This window comes from Channa argus, chromosome 3 (assembly GCF_033026475.1).
Source record: "Channa argus isolate prfri chromosome 3, Channa argus male v1.0, whole genome shotgun sequence".
In the NCBI taxonomy this organism is placed as follows: Eukaryota; Metazoa; Chordata; class Actinopteri; order Anabantiformes; family Channidae; genus Channa; species Channa argus.
In genome coordinates this window covers 17,228,852-17,247,429 of record NC_090199.1, presented here as the reverse complement: position 1 = coordinate 17,247,429, position 18,578 = coordinate 17,228,852, and the positions used below count along the sequence as shown (strand labels likewise).

At 40.5% G+C, this 18,578-nt stretch overlaps 1 protein-coding gene across 19 annotated transcripts in view; it reads left to right on the top strand.

Moving 5' to 3' along the window:
* The window catches only part of LOC137123522 (nuclear factor 1 X-type-like), a 103,756-nt gene that overhangs the window by 15,620 nt on the left and 69,558 nt on the right, over positions 1-18,578 (top strand). The window contains exon 1 of one of the 19 annotated variants that reach the window (XM_067497354.1): positions 17,811-18,281. The exons of the other annotated variants lie outside the window; for them this stretch is intronic. Within the exon in view, the coding sequence (XP_067353455.1) occupies positions 18,279-18,281 (3 nt within the window). The 5' untranslated portion in view covers positions 17,811-18,278. Of the gene's footprint in view, positions 1-17,810; positions 18,282-18,578 lie in introns of those variants that run through there. 19 annotated transcript variants of the gene reach the window in all.

Sequence of the window (18,578 nt, the reverse complement as noted above, 5' to 3'; positions counted from 1 at the left end):
GTGAGCATACACTATGTGTGTGTTTCTTTCCCCTTACCGGTTGGGGCCTGATGGCTCTTCTGCATCAGCCCTCGGTTCTGGTTTCACTGGGACTGGATGGTGACGGCTGGCGTAAGCCGAGGTGGGCCTGCATGATCTAGTAATGTACCATGCCTCGCCGGTGTCATTTTGTACCCAATGCATACACACACACACACATAATAATCCTGCTCACTCTGAGCTGCTTGCTAGGCACAGAACAGGCAGTGGAGAATAGGTTTGCTGTAGTGGACGGTAAGGTATGGTAAGAGCGGCCTGCCAACTGTGCCTGGACGGCAGGCAGGCAGTGGGTTGCAGGCAGAACCCAGGGGTACATTGTGTTCTTTTTACTTATTCATCCTTTCTTCTGGAGGCAGACCAGGTCCACCGTACACTGTTTGGCCCAGAGTTAGAGCTGGTAGGCAGAGATGGAGGGATGGCATGGAGGAAGGAGTGCAGAGAAGTGGGAGATGGCACAACATGTCCATGTCAGTTGAATTTTGATTACATGAGAAGAAAAAATAATTTGAGTGAGTTATGTGGTTTTGAAATGCATAAGTCGAGTTCATCTCTAGTGCAAATGTTTGAAAGCACACATTGTGTATCAAGTTTGTCAAAAGTTAACTGTGTGTGCTTATAAAATAATTATATTCAGATTACAGCATTTTAAAGACCAACTAAGAGCCCCTGAGCAAAGCCCCCTGGTACCTTGTGGACAGTCATGCATGTGTGTATGTTTTGGTGAATGTTGTGAATCCATCTTGGAGGTGGGTTAAATCCAACACTGTGGTCGTCTGCTCTTCCCTTATCTGTGCAGTCTTCCTGACTGCCCATAGAAAATGGATTTACCATGATTAACAATTGGCACACCAGGGCAATAGGTGGCTGTCCCCCGGATGAATGGGCATGTGTGCGTGCGCCTGATATGTATGTGTTTGTGTGTGTCCATGTGAATACATGTAGCCTCCCCCGGTCCTCCCCGTCCTCCTGCTGTGGATTAGGTTTAGGCTGATCTGTGGCCAGTGGAAGAAGGCGGCCCCTAAAGCGTTCTTATGTTGGTCTGTGATATAGTTTTGTTTAGCAGGACATACGGCGCGCACACACACACACACACACACACACACACACACACACAAACACACACACACACACACACACACACACACACACACACACACACACACACACACACTCATCGGAAATCAGACCGAACACTCATGTATTTCGTAAATAGACATGTGGAGGAGGAACAGCAGAGTCAAAACCACTTCACTGTGCTGATACTGGGAACATCTCTCTCACTTTGGCTTTTGCCAGCCTTTGTCACTGAGTAGAAAGTACTCCAAACCTAAATTTACACAATTATCTTGCAGCGCTTTTGTTGTTGCAGCACTCCCTACTCAGTATAATTTTATTTTGGATAGGGGGTAAAAATTAGATGTGTAATATGAATGCGTGATTGAATGATAATTGCATTTCCTCCCTGTGTAAGAGTGTTATTATTTTTTCACAGGTTTAAAAATCAAAGGTGCAACAACTAGCAGTTTACAGTCATTTAAAGTGGGGAGACTTTGCCAGCATGTGATGAGATGATCAGACAGTGAAATTTCAGGAACCCAGAAGGAACTGAGGAATAAAAAGACAACAGAAGTAATGCACGGTTTGTGCAGCTGCTCGAGAAAGACTCCCCTTCACCTTTATCTTGCTCCTCTTCCTCCACCCCCTCCACCTCCTCAATTAGCTCCCTTTAAGAAAGAAGTGACGGTTAGTGAGAGATCTGCATTGTTGAAGGATGAACTTCAGTTGTTGTTGTTGTTGTTGTTGTTGTTTGTCCCTGCCTTTTTCTCTGTCTTTCTCCATCCCCTCCTCCGTCGCCCCTTGGTGTGTTTTTCGTTCTCTGATTTTCTCAGAGGCTTTTTTGTGGTGGTAACCCCACTGAATGGGACAATGCAGCCTAGCGTGAAATTAAAGCTCTTAGTTAGTTTGGAGTTGTTCAAAAGAGGATTTTACACATGCATGCATTCATACACCCTCCCATACACTATAGATATAGCTAATTAGAGGAAGTACACCCTATGTCGAGCATCAAGGGCCCAATTAAAAGAGTAGGGGAAACTGTAGTGTGCAAGATCTAGGCCAAATCAGCTCTGTGAATGCATTTCTCTGCCTTTTGTTTGAACAGTATGTCTGCCTTTTTAATCCAGACAGGAGAATATGGACAAGACTGATATGAGAAACACACAAGTTTCATTAACATATGCATGTCACGTACTTGGTAAGTAAATCAAGAAAACAGTCAGATTGATCATCCTGACAAGCGAGCGTCTGATTCAAAACAGAATGAGCTGGTCTTGCTGACTCGTCCAAGTCTCATTTTGCAAGTAGTCTCCAATGAAATGTCTGTCATGAATGCACAATATGTTTTTTTCATGCATGTCAAAGACATTTATTCACAGTACGCCACGGCAGTCTGATGGCTTTTTTGTTTGTCAAAGACGGCACATGCACCCAGTGATAAAAAGCAATAAAAAATGGACGTATTTACTTTTTAAACAAAAACAGCTTAAGCAATAACTTATTACTGCAAAGCCCTTAAAGAATAACTTCATTCATTTCCTAAATTAATCATATTGTCCACAGTCACAATCTTAATATTCTCATGTTGATCACTTATCAGCCTGCAACCTGGATTAGCTTTGTCGTCTTTGCATAGACTTCAACCAGACAACAAACTCCACAGAGTGACATATTTCTTTATTCTAAAATTGGTGGTTGATATAAATATTGTCCAAACTGATGTGATTCCATAGCTCCACTAGAGATGTTGTGCATGTGCAGTTGACTAGCCAAGGTACAAGGAAATGCCAATTCACAGCATGTAGGACAGTGTTTGTCATTTAGTGGAGTGGTGTGTCTGCCTGATGTGTTCTCAATATTTTTTGGACAAATAAGCCTTTCCAGTCTCTAGGCCTCTCTACTCACTAACTGTGAAAAAAGAATATTCAGAGTTGGCTTTAGCATCTGTATGATCATTGTGAGCAAATTTATTAATTTAGAAAATTACTAAAGCTATCCTTCAAGGGGTGTCAGAGTATTTATGTGTGTTTAAGCACTAATTGATGCAAGGTCAGACTTTAGCCAGGTCATTTATTTTTTTTGCCTGCACTGTGTGTGTGCGTGTGGCTGAGACAGTTCAATGTAGAACTACAGCCCACATCACCCGAGGGACCGCTCCTAAAATAGGCCTAATAATGCATTAACAATCTTCCGATCATTTGCAATGTTCCAATCACAAACAGTTTTTACTCATAGTATTATCAAAAAACACACACTGAAACTGTACAACCCTGTTTTCTCAGCATAACTACTGGTCATAGAGGCCCGCCGTCCCAGAGAAGCAGCCAGTGAATCCAGTTAGTGAGTCAGACTTTGTGGAACAAAGTGTGCTGCTCTATGATCCTTTCTATCTCCCCCTCTTCTCTCCCTCTCTCTTTCTCTCACTCCCTCACTCTCTCTCCTGTTGAGAGCTCTGGCAGCATGCCAGGGGTGGAAAAATCTATAAGCCATTGCGTAATATACCATATCTTTACCTTGGTTGAACCCTGCGCAAGATCCACAGCTGTGTGAGCGCACAGAGAAATGAGTGTGTTCATGCCTCTGTGTGAGTGTGTGTTTGTGTACATGTGAGAAAAAGACGCAGAAAGAGAGACACACAGAGTGGCTTCTTTGTGGATAGTGTGTACCCTCATATAAACAGTATCACACCGCTTTGATCAAATGCTGTTGACTAAATATTTTTCTAAGTAGACTGAGCGGGGCGTTATGATCGTGCTGTGGAGTTTTATGCCAAGGAGAACGTGATAAAAATGAAAATCACATTAACTTCATGTTTTGCTTTAATGTCATATAAACTTTCAAAGCCAGTGGCATAAGTAATAATTCCTGGAGCTTCTGTACTTGTTCTCCATCCGTATCTTTAGAATGGAAATTATTATGCAAGGCTACAAGTTGAACTGCCACCAGACCTCCTATGTTCATCCCTCCTCTTTTAGATTCACTAGATTTGGTTTTGTCATTTTGTTGTGTTCTGTGCTGTTTGCGCTACTTCAGGCCTGTCTAGCAGTGTCCATCTCAACCTGAAGCTTCTTTGAGCTCCCGAGGTAGGGACTGTAATGTTTTTATTGGCTACCTTTATAGTCGGACTTAATCACAGAGTTTTGAACTTTTCTGTAGAGTTTGGGTAAGTTCATCTTCGTTGTGACTCTTACCACGATGTCCCAAAATAACAATTATAAGTGGCTGCGAAACGTTGTCTAATCACTTCTCATCTTCACTAATATGATCCACTCAGCCACTGATATTGACCATTCAAATATCACATGCCTGGACTGTTTTTGATGGTGGTGAATATTATTAAATGGTCTGTAATGACTACTGATAATCCTCATGTGCAGCAGCCACCCTGGATTCACTGGGAGGCATTTGTTTTTTAATGCACCACTGAAATCTAAAACACATACAGATGTGTGTGGGACAAAACCACAAACCCAATTGAGATCCCGGCCATTGTTTTAGTGCAGTCTCATCCTTAATTTTTACCAGCTTACTTATGGAAATTTTTCAACAAACATGCAATTTTTCTAGTGCAGAGGCCCCCATATTAAACCCATTTAGTTTCCTCCCCTTCAGCTACACAGTGTAAAGGGTCAAACTGTGTTAGTGTTATGTAGCCTGGGGGAGTGACAACCGTAGGAGAGAGGTAGCTTCAGTAGGTGGAGTGAAAGTTGGGTGGGAGAGGGATACAGCATCACTTTTCATCTCATGTATTACATATGTATTTATGTGTGTGTGTGCCAGTGAGTATACTGTGTGAATGTGTGTGAAGCTGACTGCTGATATGTTTATGTTTATTGACTCAAAGAGACAGGCCGTGGCTGCGTTCACAGCGAGGTACGGGTGGCAGGGGTCCAGGCTTAGGGGAAACGTGTGTGTTTAAAGTACACACAGGCCTAATTATGCTGATTTAAGCATTCTTGTGGTCCTCCCTTTGGCTTGTGGTGAGTTAACTGGCACAGGGACATCCAGCAGAGAGAGAGAGAGTGAGAGCGAGGGTAAATATTAGGAACAGAAGACACGGATAGAAATGCAATGTTCAATAAAGGCATTAATAAAAAGCAGAAAAATGTGAGACGGATCAAAAGAAAAGAGGTATTAGCGTGCTGCAGCACAGTGACTGTGGCTACAGAGAGTAAAATGTTGTCCCAGTCACTCGTGAAACAGGAAAAACATACAGGACTGTCAAACTTCCCGGCAGGTTTTTTCCCTCCTCATTTTGGGGTTAAGTGTGGGCCCGCTCTTCGTATTTATTTTTATATTCAGATGTTATGGATTGCTCCGGGAAAAGGCCGTCCCATTTCCCAGCAAGAGGAATTAATACTGTTTAAAATTTTCTCTCTGGAGTCTAAAAAGAGGAATTTTGCAGTGGAGTTTGGAAGATGTACAAGCGAAAACCTGACCACTGCTAAATAAACAAGCTAGGGATGATTAAAAACTGACCCTTGTTTGTTGACTTTCTGCTTTCTGGCCCGTGTGTGTGCACCTGTCTCCTTTACTTTTTATGCATATCAGACAACAGCACATATATGTGAGCATGCAAAAATATTTTGAACAAAATTTTAGAGGCAGATACACAGGTGAGTCTCATAACACACAAATGGAACATAGTAATAGGTGCCGGCAAATGTCCCATGGTATGAATATTTATACACCTGTGTACCATTTGAGTAACAGTCTTTTAAGTGTTTTTATATGTGGTGAGTTAAGGGATACCTGCATCTCTGCATTATGACTTTATAGCATATACAATGTCTAAAACACAATGCAAAAGTTAAGGTTCACAAAAGGCCTGGACAGGTTCCTCCTGTATCTGAGCAGAGCAGAGATTGATGATGCTGGCCAGTGTGTATTCAAGCCTCCTTCCACTTAAGTGATAAAATCCTGCTGGAGACAGGATCAGCTAACACCACAGCTCACATGCGCTCTCATCTGAAAATATGCTCCTACTTTTCTTACACCTCATTTTTATGTTTGTTCTTTCTGTCTGTCTGTTCGTCTAAAGGTCCCAAACTCTTTTGCGTATATCTTTTTGTTTTTTGTTTTTCCCTGTTATTCTTCAGCTCCCCTCTCTCTCTTATTACGTCTCTTAATCTGTCTCTTCCTCCATTTTACCTCATTCTTTCCATCCCCCTTGCCTACTTCTTTCTTTCATTCCCTCAGGAATAGCCACAGTCTTATCTAGGATATGTTGGATTTGGTGAGCTTAAAAGCCACTTTACCAACTCCCTGTCTACATCTCCTGAGAACAGCGCAGGCTATCTAAAACAGTTTCACCATCGCTACCTTTGTCCGTTGGAATGCTACTCACTGGATGACTTCTACTCCCTATCGCCTCTTAATGCTAATTTTTACTTGACCTTCCGTCTTTTGCACACCCCCTCTTCTACCTTTTCTCTGTGCTTTTTTTTTGTTTCTCCACTGACTACAAGGATGATACGCATGTATTGAATTTCTTTGGTTAAGGAATGCTAATGTATCATAACCATATTACTGTACTTAGGGGAGGGAAATGGTGCCAAGTGTTATCTGGAGATTCAGATCTCCGCACAAGAGCCACCCTTCAGATAGAAAAAGCTGTGTTTCCATTTGGATTTTCGTCTATGTAAAATAAAGCTGAAAAAATTAGCTGAAAAAATAGCATTGTTGTATTCAGTAATGCAATTTCTCCAGGAATTGGAAAGCCAGCCTAAGAAAGATAACGCCAAATCCTTTTGCATTTGATTTTTTGGGCAGCCTAAGATATTAAATATTGGCCACAATGTTTCCTTATATGCAGTTTTTTGAAATGGGATCCAAATAATTTTGCATTGTCTTCTTTGGGCATTTAAAAATATTTTGCCTGTAGTGCAGGTATAGTTTGGTTGTAACTTGTTAAATAAAATAAATGTTGTAAAGCATTCAAACACTGCCCTGAAATAAAATAACAACAACAAAGTATTGTGTGAAGATTGTATTCGAATGATAAGTGTAAATTTAGAAGCAGTGCAAACAGGTAATGATTCAGACCTGGGGCCAACCCTCCCTGGCATGTGAGAGAAGAAAACTAGAGTTAAGGATTTGCTCATTTAATTTGTTGTTGATGGAGCGGCTCCATCTATGTTGAATCACAGAGAGACAGCGGTGATGGCTAAACTGCACAGAGATGTCAGGCTTGGCTGATGACTCCAACTCCCTAAACAACACTGCAAAGTCAAACCCTTCTTTATGTGTGTGTCCATGCATGTATGTATACGAGTTACTGCGTGTGCATTTGTGCGGATATATTAATTTTTATGTGCAGGGAGTACTGCATTTGTGTGTGTGTGCGTGTGTGTGTTTGTGTGTGTGCGCGCCCGCGTGTGTGTGTTTGTGTCTACATTGCCTGTGTGTCTGCTTCGGTCCTGACAGCCAAGAAGCCTCAGCAGCATCTGACGTGGCAGCTCTTGCTGCTTTCAGTCCAGCTCTTTCCTTCTGGCTCAATTTTCTGTGATACTATCTTTCATACAATCACATGTTTATAAATGGAGACTGACTGGTATTTCATACCGAACCAGTTTCACTCAGAGTTGATAAACACTGCACTATTCATTGCAGAATAGCATTGCAAATATATATTGCAGTCAAAAAAAATTATATTTTTTTTAATGAGAAAACAGTAAATCTAAGCAGGAAAGTGAGTAAAAGAGAAGAAAAATGTTAAAAAAATCTGGCTTGATTCAATCCAAGGCCAGCAAGGAAACATTTAGTTTCACGTTAACAGTATTTTCCTTTTATTCCATTTTTCAGCTTAACTGCAAGGGGTTTCCATGTAGCCAAGGGCCAATGCAGAATACTTCTTATGAATAAAACTGAAACTATACCATTTTTTGCACTTGAAATGTGAGTGCAGATGATTGCTCTTAACATATGCATTTTTACATTTTATGATGGTACTTTAAATGAAACCAAAACTGCATGACTGATTAAAATCCGAAACAAACCCACTTTAACGTATGGTCCTGCGATATATTATATTTTGTTTTGTTTTGTTTTGTTTTCCACCCTGCCCTGTTTTTGAGGTGCCTTTTTATTGAGGTGGGTTTCCTCCATTTTATGTCCCCTCTGAGGACATGTACTTATGGCTGTCTGCCTGTGGTGCTGTGGTACTCCTGAGGTCTGTGCGAGGTGGTAGTTTAGGCTGGGGAAGCCAGCAAGAGTGGTCAAAGAGGAGATAACTGTACTCACACTCACCCAGAGGCGCCTGACTGCATCTTGTGTCTGTCTTTCTTCCCCTTCTTTTGTCAGAGGATTCTTCCTTTAAAAAAGAAAGCACTGGTTTAAGTGGATAAAAGTTTTTAAATCATTTAGTTGGGATGTGTGTCTGTGCATGTGTGTGTGTGGGCTCTTTGTTTCTGGCCTTGCATGTGTTTGTGTGTGTTCTCTGTTTCTTCCAGCCTGGCATGGTGCTTGCCCTACAGGGAATGCCACTCAAAATGGGCAGAGCGACCTTTAACCCTCACACTGCCGGCTCAGAGTCAGGCAGAACTTGTTGCAGTATCAAGTGCCTGTCTCCCTTTAACCCAAATGCTGTCAACCATAGCAGAGATTAAGACCCAGCTCTCAGGAAGCCATTTGGAACAGACACCTTTTAACCCTAATAGGATCAGAGTCACATAGGAAGACACTTGGAGCAGCCACCCACTCTTAACCCCTAACACAACCAACTCAGCACAGACAAGGCAGAGTGCACAGGCAAAGGCCCAGCTCATATCATGCCACAGGGAGCGGGCAAAGTTTAACCCTCGCAGCGCCAACCCAGCACAGGCAATACTCCAGCTCACATGATAAACAGAATTAAATCTGCAAGCTTCAGTGTTCCTGATGACAAGCTCTCTGGTGCAGAAATAAGATGTAATGGGTTGGTCTCCAATCTGCAAAGTAACATGCCACAAACATTGTGTTCTAATTGAAAATGATAAATTGTGATTACCAGACTAGGTTTTGTTTGCTTCACATACATTTGATTTGTAGGAGGTAAAAAATGCCAACTCAATGCACTTATATATATGGGGAGTTAAATAATTAATACAGAAAATACCATAAAAATCACTTTCAGCACACTTGTGCCATGTCTAGATCTTAATTTAATCACACTTAAATAGTTACAATGTCTTCTAGCAATGTGTTTCATTTAACAGCTTCCTCCCGCTCACAAGGCTCTCATGAGTGTTGAAATGTTTGATTATTGCATTTTTGCACTTTTCCTGCTCCAGCTCAGCACCCTGATAGATGGATGAGCATATACTGAGATTTTGCAATTTTAAATGAAACAAAACATTACAATGAAATATTATTTTCTACATAAACCCAAAATTTCACCCAATGAATCTTAGTCTCCTATTAATCTTATGCTACACTGTGTCCCAACAAAATGCAGTATCAGCTTTTCAGCTGGTTTCAGCAAACAAACAAAAGGGTTATGGACTGTAACAATAGGTTTGAAAATGATTTTATTAAACCAACTGTTGCATTTTTGTTAATACTTCTTCATTCATGTGTTGTGTTTGTGTTGAAAATTATTGTTTGATACCATACAGACCTTTCAAAATAAGGCTGGTTACTTCAAAGCACATAAACCTGGCCCAACACATCAAGTACTTCAAGCTTCAAGTACTTTTTGTGAAGCATATTTGTGCCCTCCACTAATCCTCTGTTCAACATTTAAGGAAGCAATGGAGAAATGTGCCAACTGGCTACCTGCAAATTATACATTAAATACTAAATGCTGACAGATGACATAATGGTTATACAAACTACAGCAGATAAAGAAAGATATAATTTATAGGGGAGAATCGTCCCCTACTTAAGGGATTGCAACAGGAATGGGTAAGAGAGAGACAGTGAAAGAGACTGAAGAAGAGAGAAAGAGGTAAAGTGAGTTTCTGCGCTTGCCTGTCTGGCACCATGGAATGAGTGTACAAGTTTGAGTCTGGGTGAGTCAAGCTGTGTGAGTGAGAAAATGAAGGGTGAGGGAGTTCCACGTTAAGAGGGGGAAGGGGGTGTGGTGAGAGATGCTAGAAATGGATTACAATTGAGATAGAGTAAGGACGGGCAATTGGCATAAGTGAGAAGGTGAAACAGCAAAAAGCAGGGGGAGGAACAGTTGAAGTGCAGCAACAACATGGGGTACAGGAAAGGGAAAAGTGTTAGAGAGAGAGAATTGCAGAGTAAGGGGTGAAAGAAATAAATTAAGGAGTGGAGGAGGAGATGTGATAGTGGGGGGCACAGAATGAATCTGTGAGTTGGGCTAGTGGTGAAGCATTTGCATTAAGGGTGAGGGCACTCTGCCCAGCTTTGGGGAGAGGTTGGCATCCCGCCTTGCCGACTAGCAGAACGAGGACCAGGGAGGAATAAAAGAATGAGGGGGAGTAAAAGAGCAAGAGAGAAAGTCTCTCAATAGTGCATCTCTTGTGCGAGCAAAAGCAGGCCTTGGCTGCTGTGGAGCAGGGCATGGATAGGAGGGGATATCGGGTTTCATTACCTGCTTGGTTCCTGCTGTATTTGCTAACCATGAGGTTCAAAGCCCTCGCTGGAGCTGTAGGCAGGGCATGGGAGCCGGTGTGTGCCGCCGGCGTGTGCTGACTGGAAGATAGGTGTGTGCAACGTACACTTCGGTTAGGAGCAAGACAGAAGGTGTGAGACAGATGCTCTCCATGCCAGTTATAGCACAAGCACAAAGCTCTCACACTCCTCACATGCACACACACATACACACACACACACTCCTTTAGCACCGCACACACACTCCATGTATCAAACTGCCTACTTGACCTTATCAGGAATTGCCGCCCTTGTTAAGGGGAAATGCCGTACTCTCAGTTTTACTGCAGTGTCCTGACGGAAAATGACACACCAACAGTACTGTGTCAGTTTAGGTGTGTGTGTATTTGCCATAGTGATGCTACAGTAATGATAAACACACGTGTGCTGTATAGACTGTATGTATTCACTTTGCATATGCCTGCATGTAATCCTATACCACGGCAGCCACATGTTGAAAAGGTTTTATTAAATCATTGTTTGTAAATGCAGTACCAGAATATTTTAATTTAGTTTGAAATATATAATTGTACCCAGTTTATTTGTTCCACAATAACACGATTCCTGAGAGAAGCTTTCTTTCTTATTGACGGCAATGTTATCAAGATTCACAGTCAGGTTTGATTTAGTGCATGTGTAATGTTTTAGCCCTTATTGCATTTCCCATAATACATTTTGTTGTTTAAGTTTTGAATTATGTCCACCAACAAAAGCCAAAATATATTTTAACAAATGATAATCACTACATGTATACTCAGTAGTCCAAATTGAATTCAGTTGTCAAAATATTTTCTGAATATAAATTGGGAATATAACTATGGAGTTACAGTTCTGTTTATAATTAAGATTACTTATCATCTAGTCTCATGGAAAAGCCTTAAGAAATTAAGAACTTTTAGATTCTTAAAAAAATCATGTGGATTCCCTGGATCCTATCTTTCATATGCTTGTTCTTGAGGCTGAAAGATCTGTCGCACAAACATGAACGCGTATTTGAGTATAATATTACCCAGGTTGGTGGTCATGTCAGAAGCCCCAGCTTGCTATCAGTCCTTGTGTCTCTGGAGCTGTTTAAAGCACTCTCTTCTGTCTTTCCCTCTCAGCCTCATGCCACAAATGGCTTCCAGACTTTCACACATAGTAATGCTTCAGTGTGTAAACAGGCGTAATTACAAACGATGCACAGACACACTTTTAACATCAATCTGTGCCGATGGGAGAAAGAGGGGAAAGTTTCTTCCTCGTCCAAGGAATAGAATGGATGAAAAGGTTTTGAGCTGGATGGAAATGGAAGGACTGGCAGTGATGAGAAGTTAAGGAGTAAATTTTTAAAGAGGAATAGTGTTGGTCTGCATGAATGCATGTGTGTGGGCTTGAATAAGTGAGTGAAAGCGGAAGAAAAAAGGACACTTATTTTGTCTATTTCATGCGAGTTACCAAGGAAATTGCAATTTATGTCAACTTATCCGTAATTATTATATATCCTGGAGGCTTGTGAGTTTAGTAAATCATCACCTCCTAATAACTGTGCATCTTACTTTTATTTTTCCTGCACTTCTAATGGAAAGAAAACATGGAAACTTTGCTCAACCCATAGAAATTTCTTCCTCATCCAATTCCCTTTTTCTTTTCTAACAGAGTGGACAGAAATGGCATTTTGCCTGCATTGCACAGAAATCATTCAAGGTCCCTGTTTTAATCTAAGGTTTAGAACAGTGTGGCAAGCATTGAAAAATTATTGCTTTATAAACAAAGCACTAAAAGTTCAAGAACATTTAACCAAAATTATTCCAGACCACTGCAAGAGGTCAGAACGCACAAGTGCACACAAACACAGACACAAAGTGAAAATTATTCGGTTCACTCACAGTCTTTTCCTTACATCACCACAGCACTTGAAAATATGTGATTTCAGATGTCAAAGTTAAATTCCAGTCATGACGTGTTCTGACATGCTTTAACATTTATCAGCTTTCTGTGTGTGTGTGTGTTTGTTTGTGTGTGTGTGTGTGTGTGTGTGTGAGAGAGATGCTTCATACCCTCATCTTGAAGGATGCTCCTAATCAGGAGAAAAAAATTTCCTCAAACAAATTTATTCTCCAGGTACATGCTTGTGGCAATTTTTAAGTAATTTTATTGTCTGTCTTTATATTTATATTTCAAGGTGTGTTTGAAAAAAAAATCTTTGATGAGCAAAAGACTATCATATGCCAGAGTTTTCTGTTCTTCCACTTCTTCAGTCAATAATATTATTTTAAAATATAGTATTATTATTTTATCATTTTTAAATTATAAGTAATAGTTTAAACACAAGCAGATATTGTTAATATGATATTTTGAACTTTTGAAATAAATCAAATTTATGCATGTGTGGTAATTGCAATTACAGACTTTTCGAATGCTTTATATTTGCTTTTTATATTATTTATATTTGAAAATACCTATATTTTTAAAATTGCAATGATGATTAATTTGCTCTAGTATATTTGTTTATAGATTTTAGAGTGCATTGAATAAAAATGTAATTTGTATTTGCCAAAAAAAAAAAAAAAAAGCCAGACACTAAGCTAACTAGTTATACTTTTTGGATTTCTTATTATTTATATTTATACTTATTATTTATAATGATAGTAAATTTACAATAACATGATAATGTTATGTCAACGGAAAATATGGGATATGAGATGGATTTATTTATGTGCTAAGGAAGACCTGTTTAAAGACTGAGGGAGCTTTTCTCATGAGTTTGGGCTTAATTTTATACATATATGTATATGTACATGTTTTTTTGTTTGTTTTTAAGTCCAGTTTGTATTTTGTTGGAACAAATATGTAACAGTAAAATCAAAGAACCGACCATTATATTTTTTAATATGATTCCAGATGCCTGAATTCTTTATGACTTCAGCCCAGTGAAAACAAATTTGATGCCTGTTGTCTCACTACTAAGGGTTCCTCCCCATACAGGTTGTGGGATCAAATAATTGTACAAACTACGTGTCCTGAGCACATGTGGCATTTATTTTCATAAGGGAATATTATGATCACAAATTCATGTCAGGTAATTGCTTATAAAAAGCCACTGGGAACAGTGTGGGAAAAAGACCTGAATTACCTTTTTAAAATTAAGTATATGTATACAGTAAGTAGCTCTCTGGTCCTTTTTAAATAAACATAAATGTCATAAATAAAAACATAAATTAATTAATAGGCTTAAAATGATCGTGCATTAGGTAGGCCAATTCTTAAGGAGGAAACGTGCATAAACGAAATTGCCTTTATTAACGTGGGTGAATGCTTTTTTTTTTTTTTTTTTTTTTTTGTACCAATTTTAATTCCAGTCCCACTTTTAGGAGGAATTTTCACCCTTGTCGTTTAACGGAGGCCGCTCCGGTTGACAGGACCGTTGGCAAAACTCAAGCTCATTGTTTTCTGCCTGGAGACGATGACCTTTAGACATGTACATATCTGATATTTAGAGCAGTTTCACAGTCAAAAATGGGTTATTTTGTTTACTTAAACGAACGGTGTGTAGACAGCGTAAGTTACAAAAAGGTGGACGTAGATTGGCTGCGCTGTCAGTCAAGGTTGCGGGCAGAAAGACGTCCGTTGTTAGCCACACCATACTCTGCCGGTGAACACGGGGATGGAGGTAGGTTTCCCCTCTCTCCCAGGCAAGTGTATTCATTTTGTGTGGCTTTACATTTGCTGACACGCAGGGTGCAGGGCGTTCTAGGCTGAAAGACAGGGCGCGCAGAGGTTTGCTATATAACTCCGGTATCTCTTTTTACCAAACGCTAAATTCAACTTATTTATTGGTGTTTAAATAACTGAACAATCAAAATAGTTATTTTCTGACAATAGGACCTGCCTCGTGCCAGTTTTACCCCTTCATTTTTATTTGGGAAATTTCAATCAGCCTTACATGTCACAAAAATGTTTAATGGGTGCGTTTGCTAAGCAATGTGTTAGTCTCTCTTTTGCTGTTTAATTCCACCAAAGTCTTGAACACTGTAGTTTTTATTGGTTTCCTTTGTTTTTCGTCTAATGCAGTTGCATGGCAGTTGCTTCTGCGCCAAGCTTGGCCTTATTAATAAAACCTGAGGTGGTTTTTATTTCTCTCCTGCTCTCCAAATCAGGACAGGAGGAGAGATTGTCTTGCCCAGCCTGGCGAACAAAGGTCGTCATTTTGTGAAAGACAGAGCATGGCATGCAGAGATAAGATGAGCTCTTGCTCAAATTATTGCAGAGCAGATACCTGCAGAGTCCAGTGGCAAAGGCCTGAAAAAACTGCCACCTTTCGTTCTGCCCTGAAGAACTCTGGGCAAACAGGAGAAGACTTCTTTAATGAGCCGAAGGTTTGAAAATGTCAAAAAAGGACATTAAGGAGTAGGGTGCCACACAGACTCCTTTCTTGGCCAAAATCATAAAAGATATTGCCTTAGCTGCAAATTGTGCAAAGACCTCAATGCCTGTGTTATGCTGTTGTGTATAATTTAGTGTTTGCTCCAGGTTATGATCATAATAGGCTTGGCAGCGCATTTAACTATGTGATTTTAAAAGGGGGGATTTTTTGAAGGATTACATATTTCATACACGTGGTATTTGGTCGTTTCATAATAGGTTTCTGTGAGTTTTTAATGCTCTTTATGTTATATAAAGATTAATAAAAAGTTGTGTTCTGGAAGAATGTTGAACTACAAAAGCAAATGAGTTGCTAGTTTAAATGAAGAAAGAAGATGTTTACATTTGCTAATAATGGTTATTATCATTTGATTATTGTCATACAAGGTTATATAACTAAAACTTGGCACACGTAACCCCCCCTCCCTTTGTCTGTGGCGTATTCATCAAAAAGTCTAGATCCCTTCAGTCATTTCATATAAGTGACAAACACACCACCGTCATTATTCTTCAGTAACAAAAACAAACACACATCCTTTTCAACTGCATTTCCCTTATGTTCCCTTTGCCCATTTTTATCTGGACATGAATGCGGATAGTGCACAATTTTCACATGTTCTGTGTGGCTCTTTGAGGCAGGCGTATGTTAGCATGAACAATCCGAGCGTGGCTCAGCCTGGTCCAGATGGGGTCTGCTCCCCCCCACCCCCAGCAGTAGCAGTGATGAGCCAGTCAACCACCCAGGCAGTCAGCTAGCCAGCTAGCTACCAACCTGGGTAGCCAACCAGTCATTCACCCAGCCAGTCATGTAGCCTTTCAGCCAACCTAACAGCCAGCCTGCCAAGCAGTCAGCAGAGCAGCCAGTCATGCAGGCTGCGGCTCCTCTGTTAGACACTGACAGAGTAGAAGGCATGATGGTACTGGGAGCCAACTCGAGGACTCTGTTCTTTGTAGGGATCCCACAGTCACCCTGTCCCGTTTGACAGCAGGGGGCTTCATCCCACAATCAAATGTCCAGGCCTTCAACTTTGCCACATGACATTAGCGTTTTGAGGTGATTGCCCAAGATTCCAGTTTTGACAATGTCTGTATAATTCTTGTGAGCCCCATGGATTAATTCATGCAATTTGGACAGTATAAATGAGCAAATGTTTTTTTTTTTTTTTAATGTCATTTGCAAGAATGGCATGTAAATACACCTCTAATGAGCAAAAGTGCTTAATATATATTTTATATGAAGCTGTCATCGAGATGCTTGTCTATCTGAGGTTATGTGGTTCGGCCAGTGAGGATGAACATGCTTGCCAGGGCAAATATAAAGCCCTGTCCTGCCACAATTTTTGATGTTGTTTAATTCCAATTGTGTGTCATTGTGTCCTTTAGAATGCAACACGATGAAAATATTGGAAATTTTCTGGCAGCATTACAACACTATAAAGCCTTTCATTATTACAAAGCCCAGCGTACCTGAATCTTAAAGCTTTAGACTAAGCTTTGTGAATTACAGGGAAGCTGTTTTAGACCATTTTAATATCCGCTTTCTTTTTTAAACTGCTTAACATGTATAGGCTACTTACATGGAGCTGTCCACCACAGCATTTTCAGCAGTCATTGTCCACCGAATCCTGTCTCTCACTCGAAAATTGGGCTGCTCTCTAATTTGGTAACAGAAACTTTTAATGTGTTTCTGTGTCTGTGCAGTTGGGGCTATTAAAGTGGAGTAAAAAAATGGGGGAGAGAATGGGCAAGTTTGGATGTGAGAGTGCATTTTGAAACAGGAGAGCATGTTTTTGGATGGTATTTTTTGTTGGGGGGGGGGACAAGCATTTTCTTCCCCCTCCTCTCTTTGTTTGTGTGGTAAATCCAGGAGCAGCTGCTGGTCTCAGGGTCTAGTGGGATTTTGGGCCTGTGTTTTCTCATGCCATCCCATGCCAAGGTAGTGTAACGCGAGCAGGGAGAGAGAGAGCAGGGTGTTTCTGGATGGGGTGGGTAGAGGGATGCAGTTGGAGAGCAAGCTGGTTTGTTGGGAGCACTGTGACCATGCTAGTGACGGGGGTTGGGGGGGCTTTCGAATGCGGGTGCTGTCTGGATTGGATGCATGTAATATTAATATCCTCTGGACTTTGCCTTTGCACTAGATTGGAACTTGTCTATTTGGCTAATGACGTGCCTTCTGCCTGCACCACGCACAATCCCGTCTCCCCCTCCCTTCTCTCTCTCTCTCTTTCTCTCTCTCTCTCTCTCTGCACTACCATCCACCAACCATCCATTTCCCCCCCCCCCACTCCCCACCTCTTTGCTTCTCCCTCTGCCATCTCTCTCTTCCCTCCCTTTCAGCGCTGGGAGCGTGCGTATTGGCTGGGCTGTCTGAGACTCTGTGCCAAATAGGTGGGCCCTCTGCGTGTTGGCACAGACTCAGTCAATGGTTAGAGAAGGAAAGTGGAGAGGAATAGAGAAAGAGAGAGACAGAGTTGGAGAGAAAGAGGGGGAAAAAAGAAGCTACAGTCGGGTTTGCCAGCGGTCGTGCACACTCTTCCAACATTGATTCGGTCCTCTTGTTTTTGTTTTTTTTTCCTTATTCCTCTCCTCTGTCCGCACCCCCCTTGTCCAGCTCTCTCTTTCCCTCTCCGTGAGTCTTATGCAGATCTTTCAGAATTGAACCAATAGCACGCGCCGCTTTGCCAAGCTTTGTTTTTTTTTTTTGTTTTTTCACCAAGATATTTTTTCTCTATATATTTTTTGCAAAGAAAGAGGCTCGTTTTAAGTTTTTTTCAGTTTTATTTATTTAACTGCAATATATGTTTTATTTGTTTGTGCATGTCCAGCTGTTTTTTTTTTTATAATCTTTTTAGACGACAAGATTTCTGAACTTCTCTCAACTCTCCTTCTGTTGTGCTCTTGAATAGCACTTCTGCAGCTCCTGCTACAGTACCTCCTGTGTTCCTGTGCTGGTATTACACTGCACCCCCTTGGCCTGTCTCCTCTTTCTCAGCTTTTTCCCCCCCTGCTGCTTTTTTTGGACAGTTCTCAGGTTCTCTTCTTGCTTAATTTTTTCCTCAGCCTTTTTTCCCTAATATACTCTGCATTACTTCCGTTTTTTTACTCAACAATCCAGTTTCTGAACTGGTGGTGCATTTTAGTTTCTTTGCCATCGGCGGGTGAATTTATGATGAGAGAGCAAAATGGTAACTACTTGTTATTCTTGCTTTTTACACATATGTTTTGTGATAATGACAGTTATTAAGTAATTTTTATTCTGTGCGCAGTTATGGACAAAAAAATTTATGTTGTATCATTTTAATGTTTACCTGTGACTGATTTAATTTTATTAACTAGAATTTGCTGTGTGTATTACATTTAGGTTTTATACATTATAAATGTTAGTGTTTATGGTCAATTTACATGATTTTATAAATATTAATAACAGTTATAAATATACATCAAATTTGAAAAGAATTGTTTCTTATGATTCACACAGTTTT